The 24317-nt window shown below is 53.3% G+C and overlaps 8 protein-coding genes across 8 annotated transcripts; 3 read left to right on the top strand and 5 right to left on the bottom strand.

The window, feature by feature from the left end:
- Nucleotides 1–869: 869 nt before the first annotated feature.
- PUNSTDRAFT_141412 (Aldo/keto reductase) lies at nucleotides 870–2018 on the bottom strand. The gene is made up of 7 exons (XM_007380325.1): nucleotides 1954–2018; nucleotides 1850–1894; nucleotides 1734–1797; nucleotides 1551–1678; nucleotides 1376–1488; nucleotides 1241–1322; nucleotides 870–1172 (listed from the first exon to the last, which is right to left on the bottom strand). The coding sequence occupies exons 1-7, from the start codon at nucleotides 1990–1992 to the stop codon at nucleotides 1062–1064; spliced, it is 582 nt and encodes a 193-aa protein (XP_007380387.1). The 5' UTR covers nucleotides 1993–2018; the 3' UTR covers nucleotides 870–1061.
- Nucleotides 2019–2260: 242 nt separating this feature from the next.
- PUNSTDRAFT_60329 (glutaredoxin-like protein) lies at nucleotides 2261–3310 on the top strand (the record flags this gene model as incomplete). Its single annotated transcript, XM_007380326.1, has 4 exons — nucleotides 2261–2443; nucleotides 2579–2841; nucleotides 2967–3121; nucleotides 3177–3310. 4 exons carry the CDS (start codon nucleotides 2261–2263, stop codon nucleotides 3308–3310), a joined length of 735 nt encoding a protein of 244 aa, XP_007380388.1.
- A 253-nt stretch (nucleotides 3311–3563) lies between these two features.
- Nucleotides 3564–6822, bottom strand: PUNSTDRAFT_60855 (ribonucleotide reductase alpha subunit; the record flags this gene model as incomplete). The annotated part of the gene is made up of 11 exons (XM_007380327.1): nucleotides 3564–4362; nucleotides 4418–5042; nucleotides 5093–5316; nucleotides 5377–5613; nucleotides 5668–6009; nucleotides 6059–6179; nucleotides 6230–6371; nucleotides 6422–6479; nucleotides 6539–6600; nucleotides 6650–6677; nucleotides 6797–6822. 11 exons carry the CDS (start codon nucleotides 6820–6822, stop codon nucleotides 3564–3566), a joined length of 2664 nt encoding a protein of 887 aa, XP_007380389.1.
- A 509-nt stretch (nucleotides 6823–7331) lies between these two features.
- Nucleotides 7332–12303, bottom strand: PUNSTDRAFT_118513 (ras GEF). Its single transcript, XM_007380328.1, has 11 exons — nucleotides 12029–12303; nucleotides 11656–11973; nucleotides 10179–11595; nucleotides 9356–10120; nucleotides 9075–9296; nucleotides 8861–9026; nucleotides 8657–8807; nucleotides 8354–8602; nucleotides 8213–8302; nucleotides 7945–8161; nucleotides 7332–7888 (listed from the first exon to the last, which is right to left on the bottom strand). Exons 1-11 carry the CDS (start codon nucleotides 12218–12220, stop codon nucleotides 7581–7583), a joined length of 4095 nt encoding a protein of 1364 aa, XP_007380390.1. The 5' UTR covers nucleotides 12221–12303; the 3' UTR covers nucleotides 7332–7580.
- Nucleotides 12304–12340: 37 nt separating this feature from the next.
- On the bottom strand, nucleotides 12341–16199 carry PUNSTDRAFT_97730 (P-loop containing nucleoside triphosphate hydrolase protein; the record flags this gene model as incomplete). The annotated part of the gene is made up of 11 exons (XM_007380329.1): nucleotides 12341–12662; nucleotides 12717–12768; nucleotides 12820–12957; nucleotides 13011–13139; nucleotides 13192–13397; nucleotides 13452–13869; nucleotides 13931–14027; nucleotides 14077–14241; nucleotides 14289–15147; nucleotides 15199–15919; nucleotides 15965–16199. 11 exons carry the CDS (start codon nucleotides 16197–16199, stop codon nucleotides 12473–12475), a joined length of 3210 nt encoding a protein of 1069 aa, XP_007380391.1. The 3' UTR covers nucleotides 12341–12472.
- Nucleotides 16200–16474: 275 nt separating this feature from the next.
- Nucleotides 16475–17504, top strand: PUNSTDRAFT_97734 (Endosulfine-domain-containing protein). The gene is made up of 4 exons (XM_007380330.1): nucleotides 16475–16659; nucleotides 16807–16890; nucleotides 16944–17038; nucleotides 17098–17504. The coding sequence occupies exons 1-4, from the start codon at nucleotides 16624–16626 to the stop codon at nucleotides 17297–17299; spliced, it is 417 nt and encodes a 138-aa protein (XP_007380392.1). The 5' UTR covers nucleotides 16475–16623; the 3' UTR covers nucleotides 17300–17504.
- Nucleotides 17505–17664: 160 nt separating this feature from the next.
- PUNSTDRAFT_118516 (cobW-domain-containing protein) lies at nucleotides 17665–19398 on the top strand. The gene is made up of 9 exons (XM_007380331.1): nucleotides 17665–17732; nucleotides 17786–17851; nucleotides 17904–17976; nucleotides 18026–18040; nucleotides 18094–18103; nucleotides 18156–18338; nucleotides 18393–18502; nucleotides 18557–18603; nucleotides 18660–19398. Exons 1-9 carry the CDS (start codon nucleotides 17713–17715, stop codon nucleotides 19273–19275), a joined length of 1140 nt encoding a protein of 379 aa, XP_007380393.1. The 5' UTR covers nucleotides 17665–17712; the 3' UTR covers nucleotides 19276–19398.
- Nucleotides 19399–20129: 731 nt separating this feature from the next.
- Nucleotides 20130–24258, bottom strand: PUNSTDRAFT_82249 (uncharacterized protein). The gene is made up of 12 exons (XM_007380332.1): nucleotides 24209–24258; nucleotides 23481–24153; nucleotides 22816–23427; nucleotides 22481–22746; nucleotides 21755–22378; nucleotides 21326–21702; nucleotides 21036–21275; nucleotides 20847–20985; nucleotides 20610–20798; nucleotides 20422–20562; nucleotides 20253–20372; nucleotides 20130–20203 (listed from the first exon to the last, which is right to left on the bottom strand). Exons 1-12 carry the CDS (start codon nucleotides 24209–24211, stop codon nucleotides 20180–20182), a joined length of 3408 nt encoding a protein of 1135 aa, XP_007380394.1. The 5' UTR covers nucleotides 24212–24258; the 3' UTR covers nucleotides 20130–20179.
- Nucleotides 24259–24317: the final 59 nt, after the last annotated feature.

Raw genomic sequence — 24317 nt, forward strand, 5'->3', positions numbered from 1 at the left:
CATTCGCGTTGATCGGGACTTCAACGCTCGCACTATCACGCTCTCACAGGTCGCACTCATCGACAAGGCTCTCACCCTCTTCAGGCAGGAAGACTCGCGGTCGGCGAGCACTCCTCTCCCGCCTGGGACAAAGCATTCCCGTCTCGAGTGCCCTACCTCCGCGGAAGACAAAGCCGTGATGGCTAAGTATCCCTACCGTAAAGTGATCGGAACGCTAATGTACTTGGCCATCGGTACGCGACCCGACATCGCGCACGCCGTCCAGCACCTCAGCCAGTTTCTGGCTAACCCCGGTCTTGTGCACTGGCGCTCAGCGATGCACGTTCTCCGCTACCTCAAGTCGACGCGCGACCTTGGCCTCGTGCTCGGGGGCAAGGAGGAGCTACGGCTCGTCGGTATGACCGATTCCGATCACGCTAACTGTCCCGACACCCGGCGCTCTGTTTCGGGTTATACCTTTTCGCTTGGCTCTGGCTCTGTCTCGTGGTCGTCCAGGAAGCAGCCCACTGTCTCTACCTCTTCGTGCGAGGCCGAATACGTGGCCTCCTGCAGCGCCACCAAGGAAGCTGTATGGATCCGCCAACTGCTTGCCGGCATCGGTTTTCCTCAGATAGGTCCAACCGTGATCTCGGGCGACAACCAAGGTTCCAATACGATCACCGAAGACCCGTCAAATCACGGAAAAACCAAGCACATCGACGTTCAGTATCATTTCACCCGCGAGAAAGTCGCAGCCGGAATCGTCAAGTTCATCTACGTTCGGAGCGCCGACAATACGGCTGACATCTTTACCAAAGCCTTACCCCTACCCGCCTTCTCTCGACTCCGCCTTCAACTCGGTCTACAAAAGGTCAAGCTTTGACGTGTTCGTTGGAGATGAGGAGGAGATGGTATCCATGGCGAGGAGGAGTGTGAGGAAGTATGTATAGCGCCAGGAGGAGACCATCTCCTATGTGTCCGACTGACAGCTGCACGTGCGGTGCGTTGATATGCCCGCCGTGCTCGACTTTCCTTCTCGACCGTTTACCACTCTCGCGTGTTCGGTGGAGCCTCACACGCGGCTACAGGTTCCAATACGTTAGGCTACTATAAGCTTCGGTCACGATGCCGTGCTTGGCGCTGTACTCGAGCAAGCCCTTATGCTCTGCATAATTATACGGGTGGAACCGAATCTGTGTTCAACACCGTATGCCCTCGTCATTCTCATGAAACGTTTGAAAATGCCTGGAAAACAGTATACCTGGTTGACTGCCGGTTTAATCTTCGCTGTCTTGATCACTTTTTGTAAGTCTTCGACGGTGAAGTTGCTGACACCGATACTCCTGGTTTGGATGAGCGATACATGATACCGGGAGGCGAGGTGCTCTATGCTTACTTGCTGAGGCCGTCTTGCTTGATCTGTTCGAAGTCCTTCCATGCGCTTTCAAGGTTGTCACGCACAAGGCCCGGTTGGTGGATGAGGTACAGGTCGACTTGTTTGATACCCAGCTGAAACAGTAATGCCGATGAGGCAACGTCGAAGGTCCATATTGGGAGGAATAATAGCACACCTTCTGCAGACTGTTTCTGATCTCGTCCTGAATCTTGCCGCCGCCGTATTTCGTGGTAATGTACAAGTCGGAACGCGGGAGTCCGCTTTCCTTGATCGCTACCCCAACACTGGCCTCGTTCTGGTAGGCTTTATCAACAGTCTGTGAGATCAAAAATCGTGTAACAATGGCGGGGGAGCGTACCCTGCGCAGTATCGATGTGGGAGAAACCGTGGTCGATGGCTCTCGTGACGTAGTCCGTCGCATCCTGCCGGCTTCTGCTCAGCAATGAACATGGGTGCTAAACTGCCATAAATCACTCTGCCATACAGCGCCGTTCCTGTGCCAAAGGCTAGTGCGGGGATCTGACGATCACGGTACCCTACTCAGTACCAGCATCGCGAAAAGGGTACCAGGAGCGGACCTCGTTCCCGTCGTTCAGTGTCACGGTTTCAAACGGCATGGTGGTGGGTGCTGGCCAAGGGCGTGTGGGACGAGAGCGTCGACAGGGAACGAATTGCAACCCATGATGGTGGTAGGCCGAGGATAGACATGTACACACGAGCACGCGCCATCTTGCGTCCGCTCATCGCCATAGCTGCTTACTCAACGCTTCACTCGTTCTCCTCGCTTACCGTACATTATTGGATACATTGCTTTGCTTCGCCGGTGTTTGATCGTCTGACCTGCACCTATATACGCATCGCCCGTGCTGCCCCAGTGTCTACAGAATGTCCACACCACCCAATCACGTTGACGTTAATTCGTCGGAGCACTTTCAAGAGCTCATGGGCGCGGACCTCAACCGTCTTTCGGTCATAAACTTCTGGGCACCTTGGGCAGCGCCGTGCGAGCAGATGAATGCTGTTTGTCTCGAGCTTGCGAAGAAGTATCAGGATGTTCTTTTCCTGAAGGTATGTTATATATCCTTTCTCCTTCATCGCGAGCGCAAGTGCGATTGCTCGCATACACCCGCTTCCGCATCAATATGTGTTCATCATCCGCCAAAAATCTGCCGACATACGCGCTCTGACACTTCAAGTGCCTAGGTGGAGGCGGAATTACAATCCGAAATTTCGGAATCGTTCGACATCGAAGCCGTCCCATCGTTCCTCGTCTTGCGTGGCCACGTACTGCTCGAGCGTATATCCGGCGCCGATGCACCAAGACTGACAGCTACCGTCGAAAGGCATTCCAAAAAACCCGCCGTCGTCCCTCAGTCAACGACCGACAAAGCGCCACCTGCGCCATCGAGCAACGTTAACGGGTATGCTGATTATGAATCGCCGGAGGAACTTGAGAAGCGTTTACGGTGCGTCTGACGGTTTTACTACATGTCCGACCACCTGCAATCGTTGTTCCGCTCGCTTTTCGCCCATCTGCAGGCTATATTCTTTTTCTATTCTGGCATCTTATCTGATAAGTGATCTACCTCAGCGGGTTGATGAACCAAACCCGCATCATGCTCTTCATGAAAGGCAACCCTGATCAACCTCGATGCGGCTTCTCAAGACGTGCCGTGGAGTTGCTGCGAGACCAAAAGGTCGAATTCGGCAGTTTTGATATTCTCAGCGACGAGAGCGTTCGCTCTGGTAAGCATGCCTTTCCACCAGCTGAGGCTCGTTCACCGATATATCCAACATGCAGGCCTCAAAAAACTTAACGACTGGCCAACCTTCCCCCAGTTTGTCGTCAACGGCGAGTTCATCGGCGGCCTCGATGTCGTGAAGGAGATGGTCGATAATGGAGAGTGGGCCGAAATCGCCGGAACGCATGCGTGAGCGGATGCAGACGTACGTCGCGTTGTTGCAGTATTGTATCATAATTGTAGTGCTCTTCGTCAAGACTTGTGCCCTTTTGTGTGTACAGGATAACAATTGAACATATAACTATCAGAAACATACGATGGTCCATCTAATACAGAGACACGGCAAGCGGAGACATACATACATACATACAAGATTGCTAAGGAAGACAGTGATAGCACGCAAACGAGACAACGTCGACATGAAAGGGGGTTCGGGCACATGATGCTTAACCGGAGCACATCACGCAGGCTTCCTTGTTTTCTAGAGAGCACATGAGCTTCGCCTGCTCCAGCTCACGCTCGCGCTGCCTCTGTAGCGCCGCGGCGAACTCGGGATCCTGCTCCGCTGCTTTGCGCGTGCGTTCGTCGGTTGAGATAGGTTCGGAGGACTCCGTTGTCGTCGGTGCCGCTGTAGTAGCAAGCGCAGGCGGGGCAGGGGCAGGGGCAGGGGCAGGGGCAGCGGTTCGCGGAGGCGACTCCTTGGCTGGGGAGAGTTGAGGAGTGATGATACCGTTGGGAGCAGCCACGGCGATCTTGGCAGGTGTCGCAGGAGCGGGCGTCTTGGCAGACGCGGCCGCGGACTCTGGGGTCTTCTTCGCTTTCGCTTCCGCGGCTTGCTTGAGCACCGTCTGGTCAACCGTAAACTGGATGGCCTGCGCCGCGGGACGCGTACGCAGGTAGTACATCCCAGTCTTCAGACCCTTCTTCCAGCCGTAGAAGTGCATGCTCGTCAGCTGGCCCATAGTGGGTGACTGCAGGTGTACGTTCAAGCTCTGACTCTGACAGATGAATGCTCCGCGGTCTGCCGCCATGTCGAGCACCTTCTTTTGGGAGATCTCCCAAACGGTCTTGTAGATGGCCTTGATGTCATCAGGGATGCCAGCAATACTTTGAATCGAGCCGTTGTTGGCGATGATCATGTTCTTCATCTGGTCGTTCCACAGCTTGAGATCGACGAGCTCGCGGAGAAGCCACGGGCAAACGACCTGGAATTCCCCAGCCAGCACACGACGAGTGTAGATATTGCTGATAGACAAAAGTCAGCTTATAGGTTGACGACGACGAACGGAAAAGAACCAACCTTGTGTAAGGTTCGAAGCATTCATTGAAACCGAGGATCTGGCTGGTGGACGCCGTCGGCATAGGGGCGAGGAGCAAAGAGTTCCTGAGACCAGTCTGCATGATCTTGTCCTTCAGGCTCTGCCAGTCCCAAAGACCGCTTGGAGTAACACCCCAGAGATCAAATTGCAGTTGGCCCTGCGACGCAGGCGAACCCTGGAAAGTTTCGTAAGGCCCATCAACAGCGGCAATCTCGCACGAAGCTTCCAGAGCTGCATGATAGATGGTCTCGAAGATCTGGATATTGAGCTCCTTAGCCTCGGGAGAGTCAAACGGCATGCGCAGGATCATGAAAGTGTCGGCTAAGCCCTGTACGCCGACACCGATCGGGCGGTGACGTATGTTCGACCGGCGAGCCTCGGGAACGGGATAATAGTTGACATCAATGATGCGATTGAGGTTGAAAGTGACGACTTTGGCGACGGCGTGAAGACGCTTGAAGTCGTACACTCCGTTCTTGACGAATGTGGGAAGGGCAATTGATGCGAGGTTGCAGACAGCGGTCTCGTCAGGGGAAGAGTATTCCATGATCTCAGTGCAGAGGTTCGAAGACTTGATTGTTCCGAGATTTTGCTGGTTGGATTTGGCTATATGCGGTCTTGAGTTATAGCTCAAGGAAGAATAGGCGGATACTTACAATTGGCCGCGTCCTTGTAGAGCATGAAGGGTCCACCGGTTTCGATTTGCGCCTCCATGATAGCGTACCAGAGTTTCTGAGCGGGAATGGTCTTTCTGGCACGACCTTCCTTTTCATATTTCTCATAGAGCTTATCGAACTCCTCGCCCCATACTTCATGAAGGCCCGGAGCCTCGTTCGGACAGAAAAGAGACCATTCCCCGTTCGCCTCGACACGTTTCATACTACACGCATCTGTCGTCAGAGATGGATACTTTATGGGTATGCATGGTGTTTGTACTCACAAGAGGTCAGGGACCCAGAGCGCGTAGAAGAGGTCGCGGGCACGCACTTCCTCCTTGCCGTGGTTCTTCCGCAGGTCGATAAATTCGAAAACATCGGCATGCCACGGCTCGAGGTAAATAGCGAAAGCGCCAGGACGTTTGTTTCCACCTTGGTCGACATAGCGAGCAGTAGCATCATATGCGCGCAGCATGGGAACGATACCATTGGAGTACCCATTAGTGCCAGCGATGTACGAGCTGTAGAGAAATCAGTTCGGTGTCTACTGCGAGCATCCTGCGACAAGAACGAACCCAGTCGCGCGAATGTTGTGAATGTGCAGGCCAATGCCCCCAGCGGTCTTACTGATCATAGCACAGTTCTTCAAGGTATCGTAGATACCCTCTATCGAGTCGTCTTTCATCGCAACGAGGAAGCACGATGAGAGCTGAGGGTGAGGAGTTCCGGCATTGAACAATGTTGGTGAGGCGTGAGTGAAGCACCGCTCAGACATGAGGTTGTAGGTCTCGAGTGCGCGGTCGATGTCGTTACCGTGTATGCCGACGGCCACACGCATGATCATGTGCTGAGGACGCTCAGCAACACGACCATTAATACGCAGGAGGTAAGATCGCTCAAGGGTCTTGAATCCAAAGCTGAAACATGGTCAGGAGTGGATTCACTGCGCAGGCGGCTGCAACGTACAAATTGTAGTTGAAATCGCGGTCATAAATAATCGCAGAATCCAGGGTATCCGCATTGGCCATAACGACATCATATGTTTCCTTCGAGATCATGCCCGCAGGTCGACCATTTTTCGGGTTCACTGCGTGATTCTGTCACATAACCCTACCCGAAACCTGACAATAGACGAACCATAGGTATACAGATCTCTGATCACAGATGAAAAGCTCTTCTTGGTCTCTTTATGCAAATTCGAGACTGCGATCCGGGCAGCCAGAGTAGCATAGTCGGGATGCTTCGTAGTCAGGTATGCCGCGGTTTCGGAAGCGAGATTCTGCGCGGAGGCATGAGCATGTTTGGCAGACACAAGACGATCTGACCGACATCGAGCTCAACGGTGGTTACGCCGGGATAGACGCCTGCAATGACCTTCTGAGCAACCCTATTGTAAGGTGTTAAGGCGTCAGATCACTGTATGATATTCTGACTGGGATAGCATACTCGACCGCGTCGACGTGCTCCGTGTCAAGTCCATAGCAGAGCTTCGCGATCCGAGCGGTGATCTTCGATGACAGTGAGCTTCACGCGGACGACGATTGAGAAGACGCGTACCTTGTCAAATTGAACGCGCTCCTTGCGCCTACGACGCGTTGTAAAGATTAGCAAGAGTTACAAGACGCGTCAACTAAGATGTCGCACCCATCTACGACACGGAATACAAAGATCAATCTGCATGCGGTAGACGCATGGAGCTATGACTCACCGCGTTTGAATACATATGCCATCGGTTTCGCAAGTTGTGTCGTAGGTGAGGAGGAGGTAGAGGAGATGGGCGGAGGAAGGACGTGACTGAATGCGAACACGCACGCTGGGTTAATAAATGTCAGCACGCGTTCTGTTACATAAGCTGAACCACAAACGCGACGCGTCGCGACGCGTTGTGCCATGTTTGTGCCAACGGTTTACTCATCATTGTGCATGTACTTAGCTTAACATCTGCGTCGGAGCGGTGCGGCGGCTTCGGCTCACTGGAACCGCCGAGCTCGAGACTGTAGGTGTACCACCTGCACAATATCGTGCGGCGCGGAAACCGGCGTTCCGCTTTTGGGACCGTGCCGGGTAATCCCATCCCATCCCATCCCATACCAATAGCACTAAAATTGCGGGATGACAATTAGGTCGCAGGTTGCTATGCACTACATAAAGCCTGAGATCTGAGAGGCTTCACCTGAGCGAAGCTGCTGCTTTCGTGGAAAAAATTTACCAGCTGGCCCAGTTTCCGAAACATTTTATAGCCAATATAGGTCATCCAGAGAAAGAACTAAGAACGATATATAAGCAAATCAATAATACAGTATTCCGCAGCAAAACGATGGAGTCAATGAGGAATCGAGAGCAAAGACAAACAAAAACGTCCGCGAAAAGAGAGCCGACAAACCGACATCCGGAGGTACGTGCATAGGCGCACAAAACAGAAGAACGAAATTTCAGGAGACAGAACCTGAGGCGAGGAACGGTCTGACTGAGGCGTGGGCGACGCGACCTACAAGAATCCGCTCTCCTGCAACAGCCGCGCCATCTTCTCATCCTCACGTTCGCGAGGTTCGCGCTCGAGGCTGAGATTCCAGAAGAAGTCCCGGAGTTGCTCGTCATCGGCATAATTGCCGAGAGAATCTTCGAGGTACTGAAGGATGGTAGGCACGGGCTGGAAGGAGTAGGGTGTGTGCTGCCATCGCCGTATGTCGCTCATCACGTCGGCGGCTTTCTGCCGCTTGGAGAAGTTGATGAGACCGCCAGGAAGCATGTCTGGATTGCCATCTTGAATGAATGTCAAAGTCGTGATGTAGGTACCTGTGATATCGAGGTGTTGGTGAGTGAGCCTCAATTGCGATCAACATGGCTCGTACCGAAGAACGGGACGCAAGGAGGGGTAACCTTTTCCAATGTCTTGCGGTAATTGTTGAAGTTCTTGTTCGAGTCGATGAGAGCTTCGCAAACGCCCAGTTGGCCCATGGATCGCGTGTTGACTTGCTCCCAGGTCCTCTTCAAACGCCGGATATGGGGAGTGTTCAAACCGGAGACAATTGCCACCATGCTCGAGAAGTTGTGCATCGAGCGGCATCGCTGTTCTTGTTTTCAATATATGACCCTAGTAATGGCGGGGACAGAACTCACGTCAGCGACATTGATAAACTGCTTCACGATTGCTGCGCGTTTCCTGGAGTCCTCCTTCTGGAGGATGCTGTCCGCGACCCAGTTCGCGATCTGATATCAGGGGTAAGTGATCACGGCTTTGATGCGCAGACGAACACAAACCCTATTCGCAGTAGCGATCACCGACGTGATGTTATCAGTCTGACCTTGTTTCTGTTCTCGAGAACGTTGCAAGCATTCCAGTGGGCGGATTTTCTGGTACAGCTGGCTTTCGAGGATGCATAGTTGCCGCGCGAGTTCAATGGGATCTATGTCCATCAACTTGAGCTTCTTGCCACTGGACTTTGGTAGGATGGGAGGAGGTGGTTGCAAAGTGACCGGCGTCTTCTTCAGCCCAATATCTCCGCTCATCTACAGGGTCGGGTGCTCAGGACATATCAATTGCCGTGATATGAAAATACTCACAGCTCTCTCCACGAGGAGCTGAAGTGGTTTTGCCGCTGACACATGTTGTGCTTCTTCGACGAGGAATGGCTTTAGACGGTCCATGATATAATAATCGTCTTTCTCCAATACGTCGTCAACGGTCAGCATTGACCTGAAGAAGTTCAAGACACTGGAAGTGGCTGTTTAGAAACCCAGATCCCAACTATCTATGCTAACACTTACCGAGTTTGCACAATCTGTTGCTTCAGCTTGGTCCATTCCTCGAACTCCTTCGGGTTGAGCCCTTCTGGAGCCTTCAAATGGAAGCGCTCTACGAGCTTATCAAACAACTCGTCCAAGGTTGTGAAGGACTTGTAGGTCATCATGAACGTTACGTTGAACTTAGTATCTATGACCACATCAGCTGCGTAAACCCCAGATGTAAGGTAGAACATACCAGTATTCTCATGGGCAGTCAAACGCTCCACTAAAGCAGCCAGAGTCCCGCCTTTAACATTGCCCTCGGGTTCGATAATGATCTGGGCTGGATCATAGGTTTGCCGGAGATACCAGGGTTTCGTGGCAGATTCAAGCTTCTGAATGACACCTGTCGGTGCCTCCTCTCCGACGAGCCATAACAGTTTCTTGCTTCGCCCAGCCTTCTTAGGTACGCCAGCCACTACGCGCATTGAGTTCAGCCAGACGAATATCGACACGAGATCAGATGAATGAGCGTACGGTCATCATCTAAGTCATCCGCCTCATCCAGAGAAGCACGAGGTGCCATCTCCGGAGACTCACCACCGACTACTGTACTTCCGGACTGTTCCGTGGATTCCCAAGTAGGCGTCGGCGGAAGATCACCATTCGCAGAGGGAGATTGATCGGAGTAATCCAAGGACGATTCGGAGAGTTGAGAATCCTGCCTGTACAAAGTGGAACCGGATGTCGACGATTGCGCCATCTGGGACAGTTTAGAGGCAGCAGGTTGACGGAACGCAAGTTCCATGTCTACGACACTGCCCAAAGAAGCTGGGCGTAATGCGCTGTCGATGACGCTTAACCGGGACATACGCCACTCGATGGATCCATTGTAGTCGCCGCTCGCCAGATCTGCTTGGTCATGGCCGACGGTGAGGAGGGCCTCGAGTGTCTGGTGGACCAGAGTAGCGTGCGCCTTCAGCGCGTCAGACAGCACTTCCAGTTGCGTGTATTCCTTGACGTTGTGCCTTATCTCGAGAAACTCCATAGCCCGTATGCTTTGAGCTGTGAGCAGAAGGGAAGCGCTATCGTCATAAAGCGACTGAACAGCGGCTTCCAGCGTCCGAACCAACGATCGCCCCTGATTGACCGACTTCATGTATAGGTCATATGTAGGCGATCGCTCGGGGTCTTGGTGTATGCCGTCGATGTCGACATGGCGGGCGATGTGGATATCCGCGACGAACACCAAGAAGGAAGCAAATCCACTGACAAGGTCTTGACTTTCAATGACCACTTCGGCTGATTCGAACGAGTCGATGAGCTGAAGGTACGCGGGGTTACAATCACACACGCTTACCTGGAGAGAGTGTACCTAGGCGCAAAGCAGGCACGAAAGCAGAGAGGCGCTCCACGAGTTTCTGAACGTGATTCCCGAGATCTTGGGTGATGGCCGGCGAAAGGATACGACTAGGCATGTCGTCCACGTCATCCAGAGCCACCCATCCGTAACCCTTCCACGTGCCGGCAGCTCCCCCTCCTATCAAGCCGAGTCCTAGGCCGGACGGCGAGAAAGCTCCTAGAACCCTCTTGAACCCAAGGGTAGAATGACGCTGCTGGCAACGCTGCACTTCCAACACGAAGGCGGCCAGCGCCTTGTCAAGCTCGAGAGCATCCGCTTCTATGCGGCTCCCATTGTCCACCGAGGTCGTCAAGGAGTCATGGTAGACAGCGCGTGCTGAGAGTACTAGTTTCGACAGCGTCGCTGTAACCTTCCGCTGTGCCGGCTTCAACTGAGCCTGAATGCTGTGCGAGGCTGCATTGGCCCGTATTTCGCCCAGTTTGCCGGTCGGCCCAACTTCCGGGACGTGGCCGGACGGTAGCGCCGCTACATAAAGAAGGTTTCGTACCGCAAGGACGACGGCGTGAACGCGAGTTTCCATCTCTCGGTCGTGATCAGGTCCCCGTGAACGAGTCTTTGTGGCATTGACAGCAACCGCAATCGCGTCTTGCGCTTTGGCCGATAGCTCGGTGATAGTCTCTGGGAGTGAAGGAGTCAACGCTTCTTGAAGAGCTTTGGCTGATCTCTCGGCACTGGTTAGCTCGATGGTGCCTGCCTTCGACTGCAGATGACTGCTTGGCACGGCACCGTTGGTGATGGGTTCGTGACTCGATGTGGATGTGGTCCGGACGCGTTGCTCAAGGGGAACAATGTCCGAGTCGTCGGAATACACGCTCGCCCGGTCAGTACCGTTGACACGAGGAGCGGGGACGTTTGCGTCGGGAAGAAGGTTGCCAGGAGTGTGGAAGACACCCTCCCTCCCATGAGAGTAACCCGCAGTGGCCAATGCCATATCTTCGGCATTCGTGCCCAGATCTGACCGATAGGTCAACAGATGCGGATCGTAACCCTTGCCGTTCACCGGGAGTATGGGGGCTGTGGGTGTTGAGGCGCTCACTTCCGGCCGTGTCCACGATACTGTACCGTCGGATTTGTTGCGCCAGTAGTAGGTCATGCCATCATCGGCGAGACGTCGTTGCCACGGTTCGGGAGTGCCCGCCCTTCTTGGAACGCCAAACCCCGCTGTCGGAGTGGTTACGGAGCCATCGAGCGAATCATCTGAGGCCGAGTTGATAAGTCCAAAGCTGGCAGTTGTGCCTGCCCGGGGTCGTTGCTGTGCAGCTAGGCCTGCAAGATCACTGTCCGAGATGTCGCTATCCGCTTCCAGGGGTAAATCTCTCGCACTCTCTCCGGTCTTCGTGTTGACATAGAAAACCTTGAAGGAAGACCAATGAAACTTAACACATGGCTGTGTGATCCGCGACGGCAAACGCACCTGCCCGTCTCCAGTGACCTTGGGCACCCAGAAATCGTTCGAAACAGTCGAGCTCTGGCTATCCACCCTCATGAGCTGTTCGATGCCCGAATGCGAGCTCGCAGCTCCGCCGAGCCACTCGTTCTCGCTGTCTGATTGGCCGCTAAGCGCTTGAGCCATATCAACGACGGACTCGTCGGCGAGAGCGGGTTGATTAAGGGCGGCGATTTCGGTTTCCGACAATGTAGCATCCAGTTCGTGCGGCTCTACGTTTCGAACGTAGTTGGAAGGGAACCAACCTCGCTCCTCGCCGAGCAGCCCATCCCACCATCCGGATTCCTAAGGTAGTCATTCTCGTAAACGGGCAGGGTTGCTGTCACAGACGGTCGCTTACAAGTCTGGTAAGGACCTCGATGATGTCTCCTCTACGAAAGGAGAGCGCTGAAGGGTCTTCAGAGTCGTAGTCATAGAGAGCCTTGACGAAGAAGGTAGATATATATTCCTCCTGGTGCACGTCCTGATTGGTATCAGCGACGGAACGAAAGGACTGCTGGCTGCCAGACGCAACCTCCGTCATTGTTGCCATGTACGAGGACAAAGGCGGGAACGAGCGGAGGGATGGGAGGCGGCGGGTAACGAAGACGAGAGAGGTCGGACTGGCGGCTCGCGGTCAACCCGCATTTGGAAGCCGGAAGCGACGGAACAAGTTACATGGCGCTGATCTGGGTCCGCCTAGGTCCCACACAATACATGCCTTATGCGACAATTGTACATACACCAAACTCTGCCTATTCATACCCACTGGCATTGTCAACGAAAGCGAGACACCGAATACTCCTCAGCGTTTCAAAGTCCTCTGCTTCTCCGCAAACTCGACAATCTTGCGGTCCACGAACATACCTTTGCGTTCTCGCACGCTGTCCATGTAAGCCTTTGCCACGTTCGATCGGTCAGCTTTCTCTCCGAGATCTTCCAGCTCTTCTTCGGTAGTGGGCACCCAGAAGGGATCTTCGTCTAATAGCTCGTAGCTGTGATTGAAACATATCGGTAATGACATCGCGGACATTATGTGGAAGACAAACCCGCTGAAAATGAGCTGTGGACTTGCAGCGCCGGATGTCCGTTTGCGGATATCTATAGGGATGGGAATGGGCAATGGTCTCTGTACACAGCCGGTCGCCTCACCATCAGCGAAACCGAAGCTCTCCACCACCGGCAGCATTGCGCGAACAGTGAAAAAGGCCGTGCCTTCTTTCATCTCTTCAGCAATGATCCGACCACGCCGTTTCGCAACCACGCCATACACCTTGCCGAGGACATCAGCTGCGGAACGCAGATCATCAGCAAGCGCGTGCGATACTGCCTCCGCCACTTACTGGATGCCTGAATGTCACAAGTGTACATGGCGAGCATCAGCCTTGGTGACCAATCCAGAAAACCGTTCCTGCAAGCATCCTTGACCGCCGAGATGAAGGAGCCGGTAACTTGCGCGATTCGATTTTGTTCTTCAATTGCTCCATCAGAAGTTTCATCGCAACTGAAGAGGGAAATGCGTACGACGCTCTTCCTCGATCCCAGTCCTGTCGACTTGCAATGCTTGGATGAAGTAGGCCATTCCCATTACTGGCTCGGCACACAGCGGCCCTTGGAACGTCGCCAACTCGAAGCCAGTTTCCAAGTATGAATGGAAATCGAGTGCAAGTTTGTCTTCTTCGATGTGCTCGTTGCCCGTGGAACGCAGCTTGGCCAGACGCCGCATCAGCCTATGGCACTCTATATTAGCGTACAACAGAAGCAGATAGTATTCGCGGACATACGATGTCGACACTGTTGAGCTAGTGGAATCGACGAGAAGACAAGATCCTGTCCTCTGTGGTCCGAAGGCCCAAACTCGACTCGCCACCTCTGCCCATTCACCGCCCACCTCCTTGCATTTCTCTTCGAAAGCTGTCCAAAAGTTTTCAGCACGAACGGTCGCACTCCGAGAAGCATCGGTGTGAGCTTGAAGACCGCCCTCTGCTTCGAGTGTGTTATCGGTCTCTGCCTGTTCAAATTGTCGTCCCTGGTCAGTGCGACCTTCTTGGATAGCTTTCAAGACCGTAGAGTTGTCGAGCAGGAATTCAATGATGGGTTGGGCCAAAGGTACGGCGCGGACAGTGAAGGTCACTAGATTGCGGACACTTGCACCGTGGATCGTCCCTCGAGGTGCATCGGGTGTCTTTGGTGGCGCCATTTCTAGTGTGATAAGCAACCTTATCAGGCGGCATCAGACAAACCAAGGGATTGTAGCGCGTACCAACGCCCTTAACGGCGGTCTCGCGGAAGGGTACGATCGGCTTTGAGGCCTGTATTTCAATTCTTGCAAACCGTTCCCGAAGGTCTTTCAGACAACGCTGAGAACAAATGAATCTATTGTCGAGGTCAAACTGGATGAGATCGCACCTCAAGGTGCAATTCTCCAGCAGTCAGGATAACGTGTTCTCCTGTGTGCTGTTGGAATGTTTCGACGCATGGATCCGCTTGGCTGAGCAACTTTAACCCTCGAACGAGTTTTGGCATATCAGCAGGCCTCTCGGGCTCTAGGGCAACGCGCACAATAGGCGCAACCTGGATATTCATCAGCATCAGTGCGCGGATGTAAAGCTGCAGCCTACCGTTGAGTGCACTCTACCAAGGTTCACGGAGCATCCCTTAAGTTGTTCAAAACCCTTCTCCAAGTCCACGCCCACAGAGCTGGGCGCACAGAGAGTGGCATTCCGCCATACTTTACCTTCGAGGCCCTTGATAGCGAAGATGCTACCAGCACGGACCTCGTCAACCGCGACGAGCTCCCGGCCCATCATGGTGTACAGACCCTCGACTACCGTAAAAACGATGTGCTTGACGTTTACCGGGTCCGTGGGGTCAACTTTATCGTTGTACTTCGGCAGAAGAGCGTATATATGCGTCCCAACGCGGATACGGCCACTGTATAGCCTAGAAAACCCGAGGAGTGCTTCATCTTCTTCGAGAATATCCTCCATTGAATCCGGCGTATTTGATCCGCCGCCGTTCTCCGACGGCTCGACTGTCACTGAATCTGATGCCGTCTCAGGGGCCGCCTGACGGGCCAATCGTGCCTCTCGAGCCTTCTCTCGCATTTCCTCCGCGGTGAGCGCTTTCCTCTTGTTTTCGGGGAAGTGTTTCTTGGGCACGGCGAACATTTTACTAACATAAGCAACCAGAGACGCATCGGGGCTGGAGTCACATGAGAACAGATCCTTTTCAAGCTTGTTCTTCGGCTGGACGGTGGGTTCGCGCAAGTCCGGGTGTAGCATCTTAGGTATCCTAGTGCGCTGCGCGACCGACGGCGCAGGAACGACGTCGATGATTGCTTGAATGATGCAGGTGGATAACGAGAGCCACTGAGAGAATATCATGGATAGGAGATGTCGCGAATCTTTGGACTTCAGGTCACGGGGCGGAATCTTTAGACCAAGCGTAGCGACAATCTTGATCACCTTGTCGGGATTCCTGATACCGGGTAGATCAGTACAAGGTGCTCGGAGAAGCGGAGATACTCACGGATTGAGGGCAACCGAGTCATATACAGCCCAGATGTTCTCCAACACAAGCTGCACGAAAAGTGGTTTCAGAGCTCTACCACGCAGATGTCGGTGACTAATGGCCCTTTTCGTCTTCGGATCCAGGTAGAAGTCCCCCCAGAGAACGCGCCGCAGATTGGCCTCTTTCATCCCCAGCTTGACCGCGAAGAGCTGCGCGAATTTGCTAACCCGGAAGCCCCATCCATCCAAGGCAGATGCAAAGACAACATTGCCCCGTTCCGGTGCGAAATAGATATCTTCGTCGTCTTTCTCTTGGAATTCCACCTCTTCGTTGACGATGGCATCGGCCTCCTCAGCTTGGGCCTCTTTCTTCTGCGCAAGGCGACGCTCGCGCTCTTCTCGCCAACGCAAGTCATCCTCCATGCGTTCACTCGCAAAGAAACCACCCATAACCGCATTGACCTGCTCAATCAACTGTGCCAGATGATGATAGGCCTCGATGGGTGCGAGCTTGAGTTCGGTGATGAGCCGGTCAAATTTATTGATTACGAGAATCGGTCGTAGACGATCTTCCCATGCTTGGCGCAAGACCGCAATAGTCTGGGTGCAGACACCCTCCACGACGTCTACAAGGACTAGTGCACCATCGCACAAACGAGACGCCGTGGAAACTTCGCTAGCGAAGTCGACGTGTCCCGGCGTGTCAATCATGTTCACGATATAACTTCTTGGGGAGCTTCCTAGTAGAGTCAGACGTGTGACGTGTACGCAAGACGACATCGTACCTCCGTCTGGTTTTCTTTCCATAACCTTGAAATTCAGGGCAACCGCACTGCTTTGCATAGTGATACCGCGCTCTTGCTCATCTTCGCGACTATCCATGTATCTTAGCTTGCCTGCCAACCGGGTCGATATGATATTGTTCGCCGCAAGCAAGTAATCCACAAGCGTTGTTTTTCCATGATCGACATGAGCCAGGTTCGTTACGATCCTGGTATTAGCTGCATCGAAGTCGCTCATTGCTGCAGCTGTCCTGGGCAAGTGGGAAGGCAAAGTCCCGACGATCAAGATCTCAGAGGGTGATCGGTGTCAGCAAGGTTCTTTCTTTTGAAGATATTTAGGTTCTACAGAGCAAACGGCTCCGAGAAACGATGATTCGGAAGGGAGAAAGGAGCGTAGCTACAGATCTAGTAACGAGAGTCATCCTCTCAGTCTGGTCCAGAATTTTCGATTGTTGCACGTGATCCAAGCCTGGTCCCTGCGCCGACGGGCTGACCATCGCCTCCCTCAACAATCACCGTATCGTTTGCCATCGCCATCGCCGTAATCGTCGAAACGTCCGCCGCACGTCTGCAGTACCGTGCTCTTGCCTCGCACTTGCTGTTAGGCTGCTTCTTGCTCCTTCTCCACAGCTCAAGCGCCAGTTCTCGTTGAATTTGACAAGATGATTCCGGCCCAGCGCAACAAGATTGACATCAGCGTAAGTCCTTCATGCCTTTGGTCTTCTATCGACGTGCACGCACTGCACGTTCGTGCAAACATAGGGAATTCGACGAGTTTTACCATATGTACTCTTTGACTTGATCGCACGTTGTCGACGACGACGGGACGCTGACCTAGTCCTCAGAAAATGACGGAGGAGGAGCAGAAGCTGTTCCGCCTCTACGGAAAGCTGCCTACTCACAAGAACGTTATCACGAAGATGCAGAAGGTATGCCGTGCATCGAGTCATAAATAGACCGGCGCTAAAGCATTTTATGGAAGGATCGGAAGTTCTTCGACTCTGGCGATTACGCCTTGTCGAAGGCTGGAAAAGCCCCCCAGAACACTGTAGGCACGGCCATCCCCAGCCCGGAGAAGTAAGTGCTGGCTGATACCGTGTATTCAGTTTGATCCCGATTAAGATCCCTTGCAACAGTATTCCTCATGCAGCAACCCCGCCGGCTGGTCAGCAATTATCGTCATCGCCCACGAATGGTGTCACAAGCCCCGTCAAAGAGAGCTCCTTGCACCACTCTGACACTGAGGAGGACACCAAAGAGGAAGTCGTGGAAGCCCCCGCCGAACCCGCCGTGGACCCTTTTGATGAAGCGGCCGCTTCTGTGGTCGAATCGCAGTGACCGCCCCCGCGGCCCTTGTGACCGCTCACCAAACACCGTCCCCGATTGCGATTGTCACTCGTTGCATTGCTGATTCTTGCGCCTTTCCATGGCTTCGCAAACGCCATCTTCAATGTACTTTTAAATAATGGTTCTCGAGTCGTGGCCTACGGATATGTAACATAGGTTGGACTGCGGATAATGCCAATTTCAAGTCGAAGAGCACCGAGGAAAGGTTTCAGCGCTTGGGATACAGTACTGAAACAACGAAAAGGCGATGATGTCATAAGCATGCATCGTTATTAGCAGTGCACATGACTGTAACAGCTTGCTCGACAACGTCTAGGCTATCCTTTTCCGCTATCATTCCGCACAATCACGAGGCCAAAGGCCTGAGTATAACTCCAATCAGTATAGAGCGACAGACAGAAGGCATGGATGATGAGGAAATTCCGTATGTTGAATCATCCCAGGCCCTTGCGGTGTTAGCTAATCGCCTTCTACCAGAACATTGGTAGAAGTAGATCTGAGCAAACAAGTTCCTTTGACCATCATCACAGGCTTTCTGGGATCGTAGGTTGTGACAAAATTTCAATAGGATACGACGCGATGACAATCTCTTCAGGGGCAAGAGCACGTTCTTGAGATACGTCCTCACGGAGCGCCATGGATACCGCATCGCGGTGATAATGAACGAGGTGAACCAGACCGCACAATAATAGAAAATAATCACTGAAATCCTGATAGTTTGGCGACACAGCGGTACGTATAGCGCCTGCGAGAATAATGGGTGGCAGTTGACTTTGCTGTCGCAGGACATAGAATGTGAGCACTCTTTATTCTTCAAATTGGTAGCCCGCATGACAATGATGTGCAGCAAGAGCTATCAACATCTCCTCCGACGGCGCTGCCGAACAGTCAGAGGAAGTCCTAGAACTCGCCAATGGCTGTTTGTGCTGCAGTATCAAGGACAGTGGAGCAGCTGCAATAGAGCGTTTGATGCAGAGAAAAGGCGCCTTCGATTACATTCTGCTTGAGACGACTGGCCTTGCAGATCCAGGTACACCTCTCACATTGCTACCGAATTTATCGTGAGTTCAATGCTATATCTTAGGACCGGTGGCATCCATCTTTTGGCAGAACGAGGAGTATGCCACGGGATTGGGCAAGGATATTCATCTAGACGGAGTCGTCTGCGTGGTAGACGCCGTCTTCGGCGAAAAGGCTCGCAATCTTAGCCCTGTGATCCATAGTCGACTAACGTTCGCCATCTCTTAGCAAATAGAAGAAGATCATTCCGCGGATGGCATAGGCGAAAGCCTGAAGTGAGTCAATGATTTGCGATCATGCAACATATACTGACATTCTTCGCATTCTTGAGACAAATCGCCGCGGCGGATGTGATTCTCCTTAACAAGGTGGACTTGACCCCGGAAAAACAAGTGCAAGAATTGGAGGATACCATACAGAAGATTAATCCGGCAGCCGCGGTCTACAGGACGATACGAGGAAACGTTGACCTGTCTCGTGTCATCGGCATAGACGCATATGGCACTTCATCTAGACACGCTCTCGTCGGAGTTGGATCGGAACAGGAAGTTGACCATGAACATGGGCCGGACTGCCACCACGACGAGAAACCTCATTATGAAGTCAGGGGGATCTCAAGCTTACAAGTGGCTTGTCCGGTGCTTGACGATGCGCGCGTGCCGAAGTTGGACGCTTGGATACGCAGCCTGTTGTGGGATCACCGTCTGCCGGAGGAATCAGACTCTACCAAGTCGATTGACATATTGCGATGCAAAGGGATATTCCACACCGCATCCGGCGACCAGTACATTCTGCAGGGCGTACGCAACATGTATGACCTCTCAAGGATCCCAGATGCAATAGTTACCACAGGTTCGTACGGATTGCCTCCGGCGGGCAAACTCGTCTTCATCGGTCGAGGGCTCGACGAGGCCGTTGAAAAGGACTTCATCAGTTGGATGTCGTGATACATCACAACTGTAACTAACGTCAACACGAACGTCCGCGATACTCTGTCCTATTCCACTGGCGTAGTGTATTCATGATTTTACATTCGCGCTTGTGGCAATTTTTCCAGTCAATCATCTGGCATGCCTATACCTGGATCAGTTCAGCACATGCGAGAGTACTTGTGGGCTTGTTTTTCCACAGTAGCGAGTCTTTGAACAACTGGCGCACGCTAACCGCGTTTCGTGATCGCATACATTGCAGAGTTTCAGCTTGTCGGCGTCACTCTTGTCGTGCAGTTGCTGGTTGATGCGACGCAGCTCCTCTAAGGAGGAGCATGGCAAGATCTGCAGCAGGTAAGGTTAACTTGATTGCACACACAATGAAGCAGTTCAATCGCGGTTCACCTCGAACGAAAATGAATCAAAGAGCTTGAACCTTGGTGGGGACCCAGTCTGTATTCGTAGAGCGTCCACGTCTCGTCATCGAAGGGCATATGTATAGGCATATGTGGTCCGGGAAAGCCTGGTGTTTGAGCGATTGACATATAACCGACTTCCTTCACTCGAATAATCTCACGAAAACGTCCTCCAAGTCTCGTACATGATCCTTTCGTCGAACATGAAAAGCCTCTCTACTATCAACTGCGCTTGCAGCGGTTTCACTAGTGTCCATGGCGAGAGTAGATGTTGGCGACAGACTGTTGGCTTTGATGGTATGAAGCCTACCGGCATATCGGACCGGCTACCACTCGCGATCGGACAGGCAATGTTCTCAGTCTTCAAGCACTTGAAGCCGCAGTCAGAAATTCCCCAATACCTGATAGTAAACTACCGCCGATGTATCGCGTCACGCTGCGAGCAGGACAATTCGAGTGCATTCAATATATATGGTCGTACGAGATACAAGACAAATCTACACAACTCATACGTCAGCCCATGATGCCACCTGAAAGTATATTAGCAGTATTCTACGCCATGACATACAGCAAACATACCCAAGAGAAACCGTTGAATTCCGCTTGGTCTCGGGCGGAGAGTTGCCCATGAACGGGAGTCAATGTCGGTTGCTCCTTCGTGAATTCTTCGTCGAAGTTGCTGGTATCAGCCATACCGTTCTTTCGAGAGAGATTAGCGTCGTCCAGTGATACAACCGTAATGACGTACGATGGTAGGCATATAAGGGGCGGGGATACGCTTATGGAATACATCGTCCCAGTTTACGTCCTTGAAGAAGGGCTGTCGTTTGATCTCTTCGGCATCGCTCTTCCCGGACCCAAGACGGCGTGCGGGATCGCGCGTCAAGAGCTGATGAAGGTGAGCGGAGATCTTGGCAAGAGTAAAGAACCGCCGACCTTTTGCAATATAGAGACCGCGTCCCTGGGCATCGTGATGGGGTACAAAGGCTCATCCTCAAGAATGGCATCGAAGATTTCGTCTTCGTCATCTCCGCGGAATGGAGACTGTCCGAGCAACATCTCATACATAAGCACGCCAAATGCCCACCAGTCGACCGCGCGACCGTATCGTTGTTCAAGAAGGATCTACCAGACTAATTGGTGTCCGTACACTCCACAGGGGATTCTACTCACCTCAGGGGCCATGAACTCCGGAGTACCGCAGAATGTGCTCGTCGTGTTGCCGTACCACATATCCTCCTTGCACAAACCGTAATCGGCAACCTTGACATGACCGTCGAGAGTGAGCAGGATGTTGTCAAGCTTCAAGTCACTGTCGGCTCGGATTAGCGTGAAACATGGCTGAATTAAGTGGCAACGTACCGATATATGATTCCATTGGCGTGGAAGTACTCGAGCGCCAGCAGGACCTCGCACGCGTAATACTTTGCTTGTCGAAGAGAAAATTGCTTGCGTTGTATGTGCAACATGAGATCACCGCCGCTAACATACTCCATGACGAAGTAGACACGTGTTTCGGTCTGGAAACAGGAGTGAAGATTCAATAGGAATGGGTGCCGTTCACGAGCCGCTGTCATGAATACCCGCTTTTCGGAGCGTGTACTGTCCGGGACATCAGCTGCCGTTGTTCTAAGAAGATCACATGGACTAACCTCTCCACCTCGTCGTTATCGATGATGAACTCCTTCTTCAACACCTTAATGGCGTACAAGCCTTGCGTCCGCTTTTCTTCCGCCAACATGACCTTACCGAAGTTACCCTTACCCAGCACAGCCAAAAAGTTGAAGTCGTCTAGGCCGACTTTCCGCTTGCGGCCAGGTGGACGAGCTTGCACGGACGGCTGCACTGGCTGTTGAGGTTGAGGAGGAAGCGACGGTTGGCGTTGCTGCTGTGATGCTAGCTGTTGTTGACCTGGTGGAACAGAGCCAGCCCTGTCAGGAGGGGGAATGCGACCTTGAGGAGCAGGCCCAGGGACAGGTGCACCGGCTCCCACAGCGTACGGTTTCGGCGGAACTTGTGGTTGAGTTCTCTGTACGAGATGCAATCAGTGATACATATTGCTGCATATGAACCTGACCCACCGCGTAGCCAGGTCCAGGTACAGCAGCATCATAGCCCTGCTGTTGCATCTGGTCGAAGCTGGGACGAGCGGTCATGGCGCCGGGAGGTGGGAGGTCGTAGGAGGGCGGCTGAATACGAGCAGGTGGCGGCCGTGCCGACATAGGAGGAGATTGTGTCGGAGGATATCCCATCTGTTGCTGATAACGGGGATCGGGAGGGAAACGGTCTTGGGGAGGCAAACTCGGCGTCGATATCTGTTCATCCTGGACCGGTGGGAGGATAGGAGGTTGGTCCAACCTCAGTTTGTCCATCCCACCTAGAACCGGAGACATATCCGGTGTCGGTTCCGAGGGTAACGGGCGCGTCATCTGTCGGGGCGGCGCGGATGTCCGACCTCCTCGAGCCTTGTTGATGTCGCGCCAGTCACGTAGGAGTTGATTAGCGGTTTCCATAGACATGCCGCAGAAATCGGGGACAAGGTGCGCGCAATTTGCGTGGCAAGTGATGTCACATTCGGAGCACTTCCTAGCATTCTTTCGTCCAAGCGGTAGCATATAGCCGCAGTGGCAGCACCAGTTTGCGCCGATATTGGTCAGCGGCTCGAAGCGATGAGGGATGCGATGGTTGATCTTCTCCTCATCTCCCTGTACGAACATGGGCCTTCAGTACCAATTGCAAACTGCCGACGTCGCCAGTGCGGACATGCAACGGAAATGCCGCACTGCTAGCGCCAATTAAACACTCACCCCTGTAGCAGATTTAGATATACATTTTGTGACCACCTTCTCATAACACTTTTTGTGACAAGTGTAGCGACAGTCTTCGCATTGGTATCCGACAGCATTGAGAAGGAACTCGCTGCAGAAAGCGCAGAGAATGATCTGGTAGAACTGTCGTTGCACGAATTTGTGCCCATTCATCTCGTGCACCTCGTCCTTGCGCTTTCGTACCGCGCCTTGACGGCCCAAACCACCGGGAGCGTCGAGAGGCCGTTTCCGCACGTTCTCCTTCACTAGAATCGACCAATGTCAGACGGGCTCAACCTCAAGGGTAGGCAAAGAATGGCAATTAGACATCGTACCGAAGTTGAGATGGAGAGCCAAAGCTCCGGCGGGTTCCACAGCGAACCACGCATCAATTCCTTCAGACTGACTGCTAGGAGCCATGGTGCCGGCGGGTGGTACACCGGTGTTGTTATTGAAGTTGAGCGGCGCATCCATGCCTGGTGGACCACCTCCTGGACCGCCGTACAGGTTAGCTGTTGGGCTGTCGCCACCCATCGCGCCTGCAGTCATCCATCCTCCTTGTCCAGTTTCCATCATGACCTTTTGACGCCGCAGAGCTTCGGCAAGGTCACTGATCTTAATCCAGAGCAGTCCGATGGGGACAGGGTGAGGCTCGCTGACTTGCTTGTCATAGATGGCGATCTCCACTTCGTTCGCCTTGTCAACAGGTATCTCAAAGTCTTCCATCCAGCGATCCGTCCGCGTTGGATGGGATCGCGCGTGTTGTGTTCCTTCGACCTTGAGCGTGACATACGTCTCCACAGCCTGCTTGGAGGATGATCGAGCCTTGCCGGACGTCACGATGGGCGCGTGTTCGAGCTCGCGAGCCGCTTTGAGGGTAACTTGAAGTTTACCAGAAAGGGGCTTCGCGCGTAAATTGTCCTTGCGCTGTCCATCGACGCCGAGAGCTACGAGAAAGCCGTGTTGGTGTATTCTTAGCCACGGAGCGATTCGCACGCACCACCTTCGTCCTCATCATCAGCATCATCAAGAACATGCAGAGTCTTGTATCGCTTGAGCGCTGTTTGCAACAATTGAATCTTCTTATCGCTCTCGATGCGCTTAGCTTCGGCATCCAGCCTCGATTTTTTATCGCCTTCTGCTTGGTACAACTTGGACATCTTGTCGATGCCGAACTTGTACTTCTTCTCGACCGTCAGCTTGAACTCGAGCTGATGGAGCATTTTAGCGATCTTAGCGGAAGTGTGTGGGGTGTCCGCCTTGATGAGATCGAGGTTTGAATACTGCTTGGACTTCGCGCTCCATGCATCGTTCGACGAGGGATCACCGCCCGTTGCCGCAGGGTCGCCGCCGCCTTGAGAGCGCGTATACCGATGACCGGGCTGCCCGCCGCGCGGTGATGTGGGCAATCCGGAGTGTGGCGAGTTCGGAGAGGCTAATCGCGATGGATCATTACCCTGAGCGAGCTGCATCTTGCGGTTCTGCAGCTCGCGCAGGGTGGCCTCGAAGTAAGAGAGTGACCGCTCGGCCTCTCGGATCTGGGCGTCGGTGCGGCGGAGGACATCCTGGTTCGTCGTGGCCTGGCGTAGCTGCTGGGTTGCCTCGAGCACCTTGCGTTCAGTCTGGATGCGCCTGTAGACATCCTGGATCTTCTGGTCCAGCTCGGTGCTCGCCTTTGAGGGTTCAGATTCAGCGGTGGCAAGCCGATCGAGGCAGCGGGTGGCGCACCATGGCTCACAAACGGTGTGACCGGGCTTGCGGGGAGCGGGGGAGACGGCGAGTCTTGCAAATCGTACCAGTCGCGTACTTGTCAGAGTTGAGGGTGCTGTGCCATCCA

The sequence above is a fragment of the Punctularia strigosozonata genome, assembly GCF_000264995.1.
Source record: "Punctularia strigosozonata HHB-11173 SS5 unplaced genomic scaffold PUNSTscaffold_2, whole genome shotgun sequence".
In the NCBI taxonomy this organism is placed as follows: Eukaryota; Fungi; Basidiomycota; class Agaricomycetes; order Corticiales; family Punctulariaceae; genus Punctularia; species Punctularia strigosozonata.

Bases quoted from the DNA above. Each gene is read 5' to 3' on its own strand.
- PUNSTDRAFT_141412 (XM_007380325.1), bottom strand. From the start codon at position 1,992: ATGCCGTTTGAAACCGTGACACTGAACGACGGGAACGAG. The intron at 1,489-1,550 runs GTGTGCTATTAT...TTACTGTTTCAG, and splicing joins TCAGAAACAGTCTGCAGAAG to CTGGGTATCAAACAAGTCGA. The intron at 1,173-1,240 runs GTATACTGTTTT...TGTTGAACACAG, and splicing joins TTAAACCGGCAGTCAACCAG to ATTCGGTTCCACCCGTATAA.
- PUNSTDRAFT_118513 (XM_007380328.1), bottom strand. From the start codon at position 12,220: ATGGCAACAATGACGGAGGTTGCGTCTGGCAGCCAGCAGTCCTTTCGT. The intron at 10,121-10,178 runs GTAAGCGTGTGT...CGTTCGAATCAG, and splicing joins CCTAGGTACACTCTCTCCAG to CCGAAGTGGTCATTGAAAGT. The intron at 8,603-8,656 runs GTGAGTATTTTC...CCGACCCTGTAG, and splicing joins AGCTCCTCGTGGAGAGAGCT to ATGAGCGGAGATATTGGGCT.
- PUNSTDRAFT_97734 (XM_007380330.1), top strand. From the start codon at position 16,624: ATGATTCCGGCCCAGCGCAACAAGATTGACATCAGC. The intron at 16,891-16,943 runs GTATGCCGTGCA...ATTTTATGGAAG, and splicing joins TTATCACGAAGATGCAGAAG to GATCGGAAGTTCTTCGACTC. The intron at 17,039-17,097 runs GTAAGTGCTGGC...CCCTTGCAACAG, and splicing joins GCCATCCCCAGCCCGGAGAA to TATTCCTCATGCAGCAACCC.
- PUNSTDRAFT_118516 (XM_007380331.1), top strand. From the start codon at position 17,713: ATGGATGATGAGGAAATTCC. The intron at 17,733-17,785 runs GTATGTTGAATC...GCCTTCTACCAG, and splicing joins ATGGATGATGAGGAAATTCC to AACATTGGTAGAAGTAGATC. The intron at 18,604-18,659 runs GTGAGTCAATGA...CGCATTCTTGAG, and splicing joins GGCATAGGCGAAAGCCTGAA to ACAAATCGCCGCGGCGGATG.
- PUNSTDRAFT_82249 (XM_007380332.1), bottom strand. The intron at 23,428-23,480 runs GTGCGTGCGAAT...GCTTTCTCGTAG, and splicing joins TGATGATGAGGACGAAGGTG to CTCTCGGCGTCGATGGACAG. The intron at 20,986-21,035 runs GTACGTTGCCAC...CCGAGCCGACAG, and splicing joins GCCAATGGAATCATATATCG to TGACTTGAAGCTTGACAACA.